Genomic DNA, 7,168 nt, shown 5'->3' on the forward strand with positions numbered 1-7,168 from the left:
CCAACCTCCACCCACTTTCACCCAGGCCCACCCACTTTTACCCAGCCAAAGTGGGTGGATGTGGGAGAAAGTGGGTGGAGTTGGGTGAAAGTGGGTAGAGGTGGGGGGGGGGGGGGGGGGGGGGGGGGGGGTAAAAGTAAAAGTGGGTGGAGGTGTGTGAAATTGGGTGGAGGTGGCTGGGTTAAAGTTGGTGGAGGTGGGTGGGTGGAGGTGAGTGAAAGTGGGTGGAGGTGGGAGGAAGTGAGTGGAGGAGGGGGAAAGTGGTTGGAGGTGGGTGGGGTGGTGAACGTGGGTGAGGTAAAGTGGGTGGAGGTGGGTGAAAGTTAAAATAATTTAAATTTCGGAATGGTGGTGTTTCGGAATGGTGGTGTTTCGGAATGGTGGGGTTTCGGAATGGAGGCCCGTCCCCCCTTCAAAGTCAGACAAAACAAACACTGCCACCTTCCTAAATTTCGAGTGCACGGATCAATTTTTAGTGCACGGATCGTGCACGCCCATGCCTAGATCATGCACCATATGTGTAGTACTTTTTAACAGCTTTCAAACAAAAAAATCCGCTTGGAAATCCGTTCAGGCATTCATGAGATACAAGCCTTCAAAGTCAGACAAAACAGCCATTTTTGACATTTTGAAAGATGTGTTTGTTATGGGGCTAAACAAGCAATTTCGCAATTGCAATCATGACTAATACATTTGAGGCATTTTTAGAAATGTTTTTATAAAAAAAAATTTTGAAAAAAAAAAAAAAAAAAATTTTTTTTTTTTTTTTTTCAAAATGGCTTCCAACTCGGGAAACTCGGGCTGTGGCAGCCTGGGAGTACTGTAATAACTCGTGAAACTCGTGCCTTGGCAGTTAATGAGTTAATATAATATACAAGCTTGCAGCCCGTGGACCGCGGACCCCCATCTCAAAATGTATTGTTCCAGGGACATCCCAGAAGCAAATATTTGTCCATCTGCTATTTTTTAATAGTTGGAGCCTATGGTTAAAGTGGTTTCAGGTCTTAATGGGTTAATCACTATTGTTTCCTCAGGCTGAGTGGCTGTAACTTGACAGAGAGATGTTGTGAGGACTTATCATCAGCTCTCAGCTCCTCTGGTTTGAAAGAAATGGATCTAAGTAACAACGATCTGCACGATTCAGGCGTAACACAGCTCTGTGTTGGACTGGGGAGTCCAGACTGTACATTGGAGACCCTCAGGTCAGTATTCATGAATCTGTTAAACATATGACAATTCAAGAATAATTACACATGGAGCTTATCCTAATTACTTTTCTTTTTATGTGTTGGGGGGATGGAGGAGGGGGGGGGGGCAAACAGACTATAGCTATATTATATTATATAAAAGGGAGGGAGCATCAAGTATATTGTGATTGGTCTATCAAGCTGTCAAATACAAAGAGAAGTTTATGCCACTGATTAACTCTTATTCTGCTTTGAACGTTCCTGTTCGCCCCAATTTTTCAGGTCGCGGCGCGCCAATACGGCGCTCGTTCGTTTACCTCGTCTGATGACTGTAAGCTGATGAGGGGTCGCGCCGCTGTGTACAGTAAACACATTTTCCGCGGTGATGGTGTAAAAAATCCATTATGCGTTAACATCAACGGAGACCAATTCACTTCCTTGTTTATTCCCTCTGGCTGTGAGGCTCTGTGGCCCGTGACTGCACTGAATGTACGGCAACACATAGCAGGACAATTCACATTCATTCTCGCATGAGGCCGCCCTCTGCTGAGGCCCCCTCAGACCAAAGTGCACTATTGCACAATCAAAAAAATAATAATAATAAATAAATAAATGTCTATCTATCTACTATAACGTCGCAAAGGTAAGCCGCTTTTTGATGGCACCAGACCCAATAAATAAATAAATAATCTGGCAGTAGTAGAGTTAATTGAACAAAACAAATGATGCACATGTATGAAACATTGGTTTGAATGAATGAGTTCTAGGCCAGGCAGAGCAGTAGAAACAATGTTTTTAAACAGAGTTATTCCCTCCTCATATCCCGCAAAATAAAAATGTTCAGTGGATGCATATTAGGTAGTGGCGCAGGCTTCAAAATAAATTAGTCCAATATTGGAAAATGATTGAGCTCAGTAACCTTGCCTACAATATATTTTGTGTAGCCTACAGATAATCTGGCCCCAACTTAAATCATCTTGTCGTGGCAGCCTACTGAGAGTTCCATGAAATCCTGGCCTGACTTATTTTACTAAAAGATAGATAGTTAACAGAATGAAAGATAACCAATAACCATAACCCCATTCAACCGATTGTATTATTATCCTCAGACATAATTATAAAATAATACAATACTAACTGAAATGTGCCCCCACTAATACTAATACCTTTATCTTTTTCATGTATAATGTGATGTTTCTTTAATAGAAACATAAAATCCAAACAATGATGTAATCCCTACTGTTTCTTCAGGCTGAGTGGCTGTAATCTGACCGAGAGATGTTGTGAGGAATTATCATCAGCTCTCAGCTCCTCTGGTTTGAAAGAAATGGATCTCAGTAATAACGATCTGCACGATTCAGGCGTTAAGCAGCTCTGTGTTGGACTGGGGAGTCCACACTGTACACTGGAGACCCTCAGGTCAGTATTCATGAACCTGTTGACAGATGACAATTTTGCATTATAATATAACATGATGAAGGTCTGTGATTCTTGTGTGAAAACGGAGGCATATTTTTTGATTGGTCTGTCAAGCTGTCAAAGACAACTTGTTAGGTTTCATAAGTTTAGACCATTTATTTATTGAACAAATAAAGTTTTGTCTTTTGCTATGGAAAAGCCCCCCTGTACTACAGACACTATCAGTATTGATCATATATGTATACATGGCAGCAATTTAGTTTTAATTATACAAAGGAAAACAGTCATTAGAGAATGTGTGTCCAACTGTCCATGCATGCACATGTATGGGTTTAAATTAATGATTTGTAGGCTAGGCAGAGCAGTATAAACAAAGTTGTGAGTTATTCCCTCCTCATATCTTACCATAAAAACATTCAATGGTTGGGAAGAAGGGAGTGGCACGGAAATTTAAAACAGGGGTAAAAAAGAATAATTGTCCAATATTGGAAAGTTATTGTGCTCAGTAACCTTGCCTACATGATATTAAATGACAAATGGTACATGTATTTGGGACAACAGAGAGCTTGTTTGAATCACTTGCAGACTGATTTTATGAATGACAAACACTGACAGACATTTAAAACCATTAGAAGAACATGTGGGATGCAATCGGTGTCACCCTGGAGCACTGAAAGACAGTGGTGCTCGACAGTCGGTATGGACGCCCGTCCTGGTGTGGCCGTGCGTCCCCCCGGCCTCTTACGCCTCGGTCTTCCTGCTGGGTGATTGGGTGGCGACATTCATTTCACTTCTTCTACCGTGGTCAGACTCCTCCTTAGCCCATCTACCTACATTCTTTTCTTAGATTTTTATGCATTTGATGTTGATATATTACCTTGCTTGTATTAAGAGCGTCTGTTAAATGCCTAAATTGTTTCTCTGTGTGTGTGTGTGTGTGTGTGTGTGTGTGTGTGTGTGTGTGTGTGTGTGTGTGTGTGTGTGTGTGTGTTTGTGTTTGTGTTTGTGTAGGTTGTCAGGCTGCATGATCACAAATGAAGGCTGTTCGTATCTGGTCTCAGCTCTGAGATCCAACTCCCATCTCAAAGTATTGGATTTAGATTACAATCATCCAGGAGACACTGAGCAGCTCTCTGCTCTACCACTGGAGACTCTCAGGTATGAAGAGACCTGCTGTCACTCAATGCAAATATGTCAGAGCATGGTTTCCCAAACTTTTCATTCATTTTCATTCATGTAGGGGTTTTACTGTATAACAGTTATGGTCAAAATGTATTTGTACCACACCGTCAGTGGCCCACAACAAATCATACAGTGATGCTGTATGATTGTTGGTTTTTATGTCCGGTGACACCTGTCCAGGACAGGCCTCAGATTGCGCCTCCTCAGGAGACTTGGCTCAGAGATCTGAACCCATTTGATTTGGTGCTGGGAACGTGTTACCTGGTTACCATGGTTACCAAGTAAACAGGCACTGCTGCGGCCGCTGGTGAACGAAAACACTACATATTCCCCACCTTGTTCCAACTCAGCCGACAGTATCAGGAAGCGTCTAATCTCCATAGGCTCCTATTCATTGCTGATGCAAAGAAACTGCTTTATCTCGGAATCTACTTTCAAAACGCTGAGAACCGCTTTTTTTCAGGTCAACACTGGTCCGCAACGATCGGCCTCGGTTAGGATTTTTTAATTCTGTGTAAAAATAAACATACTCGGCCGCCATTACAAGGCTGTGAATTTCCACAACATGGACACGATCGGGACTTCCGGGCTCTTCAAATTAAACGCAAGTGAATGGCGGCACTCTATAGCCAAATAATTACCAAAATCATGGCAGAATAATGGCAAGTGTTATGTTTGATGGTCAAAATCATTACCAATCATTGTTTCTATTAACTAGTTCAGGGCTTCTCAAAGTGGGTGCCATGGCACCCTAGGGCAGGGGTTTTCAAAGTGGGTGACGGGGCACCCTGGGGTGTCGTGATGCCAGTCCAGGGGTGCCGCGAGATAATTTGATAATAGGCTATTTGGAATTCATCAATATCACTACATCAATATCCCTTCACTATGCTTAGTAAAACAGACCTGATTTGCACTGTACTTGATGAGTTCTTTTTCCATCTACGACAACTCTCTTCACCAAAAATAGCAGATCTACGAGCGCACAACGCGTCACAACGTGACGCGTTGTGAGCTTGTAGATCGGCTATTTTTGGTAAACCTTCCCCCCACAAGTGGTTAAACGTATAACGTTATTTTCAGTCAGTTCTGATGGAAACGGATATTTCTCCAATATGATGTAAGATTCTAAAAATGAACAGTGTAATTCAGGGGTGCCGTGGATGAAAAAGTTATTTACAGGTGTGCCCTGAGTCCAAAAGGTTTGAAAACCCCTGCCCCAGGGTACCTTGAGTCCAGAGGTGCTGCAGCATACTTTAATATAATATTTTGAATGTATCAATATAACTTCAGTTTAACCACTTAGACCCAGTAGAATGGATCTGAGTTCAATTTTACTTGGTGCATTGATGCTTTTTCAGCCTAAAGTACACCAAGTCACTTTCACCAAAGATAGCCAATATACAAGCTCACAATGTGTCACAATGTGACGTGTTGTGAGCTTGTAGACCAATGTTACCCCCAGAATAGGTATAATGGGGTTTAAGTGGTTAAACAGAAAGTACAGGGGTAGCCTGATACAAAATGTTTGAACTCTGATCTAGTTTGTAGAATATACAGGCCTGACTTTGTCTCTCCTTCGCCCCCAGTGTTGACCATGGCGGAGAGAAGATGCTGAAACCAGGCTTGAGAAAGTGTAAGTGTTTATTCTGTTATTCTTGAAATCAAATGATGAACGGCTGATATACACAGCAGCATGTGACATTCACTCATTCATATCCTACTGTGTATTAAGATGATAATAACCACAACTATGATATGTTGCTATTAACCAAAATGATACAGAATCTTACTTCCTGTGTTTTAATACAAATCACCAGCTTAGTATAGGGGTTTTATCCTGCCTACCTGTGGTGTCCACATAGCCTACTACTGCAATTCCACTCTAAAATGTTATTATCTTGTCATTATCTATACCCTTCAGAAATATGTGATTATAAGATCGCATAATCTCCCGCAATAATGAATATATGCCGCTGATTATGCAAAAAATATGCGTCTTCGCTTCATCTGTTCGTTCACTTTCAGACACAGAACAGAAGCAAAACAGTGGTACGCTGTGAAAAACATCGCTCCTGTCCTCTGTGTGTGTGTGTGTGTGTGTGTGTGTGTGTGTGTGTGTGTGTGTGTGTGTGTGTGTGTGTGTGTGTGTGTGTGTGTGTGTGTGTGTGTGTGTGTGTGTGTGTGTGTGTGTGTGTGTGTGTTCTGTGCGAGTGCGCTTGCTGCACCGGTGATCTGCACTGCAGGCAGATACACTCTTCCTCTCCTCAATAATGTAGCCTAAATTAACCTGCTCCTCCGTCAAAATTAAAGAAAGTTAAGCTGGTTGCACACTGCAACGTTTTTTCGTTGCGTTTAGGAAATCCGAAATCCGTAAAATACTTTTTTCTGGCCAAGGAGAGAGATGAGCTGTGAAAATCTGAAAAGAACAACTCTGTTCGGCAGTGTGCAAACGTGATTGACATAACGTGAGGTTGATTTTCGTATTCATTCTAGAATTTCGTCCGCTGACGGCGGCCTCATCCCAGTGTTCGCACGCTTTGTGTGCTCACACGCACACTCTCACGCACGCCATGTGCACAGCTGCTCCAAGCCATATCGCGCACAAAAAGCATTACTTAAACATGACTATCTCTTTATAATTATCACTTCAATACATGGAGTGTATGTGTACTGTAGACTGTATGTGGGACTGGAGTTTATCCATACAGAAGAGTAACATTCCCACTGTCTCTCAGTTGGGGGGGCGAGAGAGAGAATTTAATGACACCACTATGACTCATACAGAGACCAGCTGCAATGCTTTATTAACCTGAATAAACTAAATCCTAAAAATCTAAAAACCTTTTCTTGATATAATTAAATCATTGGAACCTTGTAAAGATCTTAACTGTAAGGGTAAAATGAAATCCTCTTGGTTTCATTTTACGCTTACTTCTGTAAGGGTCCATTTTCTTTACCAACTTTCCATCATTTAGCTGGGGACCACCTGGAACGCCCCCGGGGACCACTGGTGTGGGGACCACTGGTTGAACTTGAAAAGCACCGGTCTATTCAAAGAAGAATATAGACTGCGAGTCACCGAGCAATATTCAGCAGAGGAGCGAGTGCAGGGGCGTCACAAGGGGGGGAAAAGTGGGACTGAGTTACTAGGGCCCAAGGTGGAGGGGCCTTAATTATTTTATACTATAGCTATTGAAAAATAGCAGATATACAAGCTCACAGCACGGCACCGAGTGCCGCGCTGCGAGCTTGTAGATCTGCCGTGAAGATTTGTGCAAATCTTTGAATATATGTATGTTTTAAGCAAACATTTGTAACTAAAATTTTGCCTCTGGGGGGAGGGGGGGGGGGTGCATTTTGGTGGTCCTTCACATGAAAAG

General features: G+C 42.4%; 2 protein-coding genes across 4 annotated transcripts in view; both read left to right on the top strand.

Annotated features, from left to right (window-relative positions):
* Positions 1–7,168, top strand: part of LOC308309304 (C-type lectin domain family 10 member A-like) — a 281,075-nt gene that overhangs the window by 234,558 nt on the left and 39,349 nt on the right. The gene's annotated exons all lie outside the window — the stretch shown is intronic.
* Positions 1–7,168, top strand: part of LOC308280255 (NACHT, LRR and PYD domains-containing protein 3-like) — a 33,607-nt gene that overhangs the window by 21,516 nt on the left and 4,923 nt on the right. The window contains exons 10-13 of the mRNA XM_080720516.1: positions 1,035–1,202; positions 2,439–2,606; positions 3,618–3,764; positions 5,375–5,421. Of these exons, the coding sequence (XP_080576642.1) occupies positions 1,035–1,202; positions 2,439–2,606; positions 3,618–3,764; positions 5,375–5,421 (530 nt within the window). The remainder of the gene's footprint in view (positions 1–1,034; positions 1,203–2,438; positions 2,607–3,617; positions 3,765–5,374; positions 5,422–7,168) is intronic.

Source organism: Nannobrachium achirus, assembly GCF_963921795.1.
Source record: "Nannobrachium achirus genome assembly, chromosome: 24".
Classification (NCBI taxonomy): Eukaryota; Metazoa; Chordata; class Actinopteri; order Myctophiformes; family Myctophidae; genus Nannobrachium; species Nannobrachium achirus.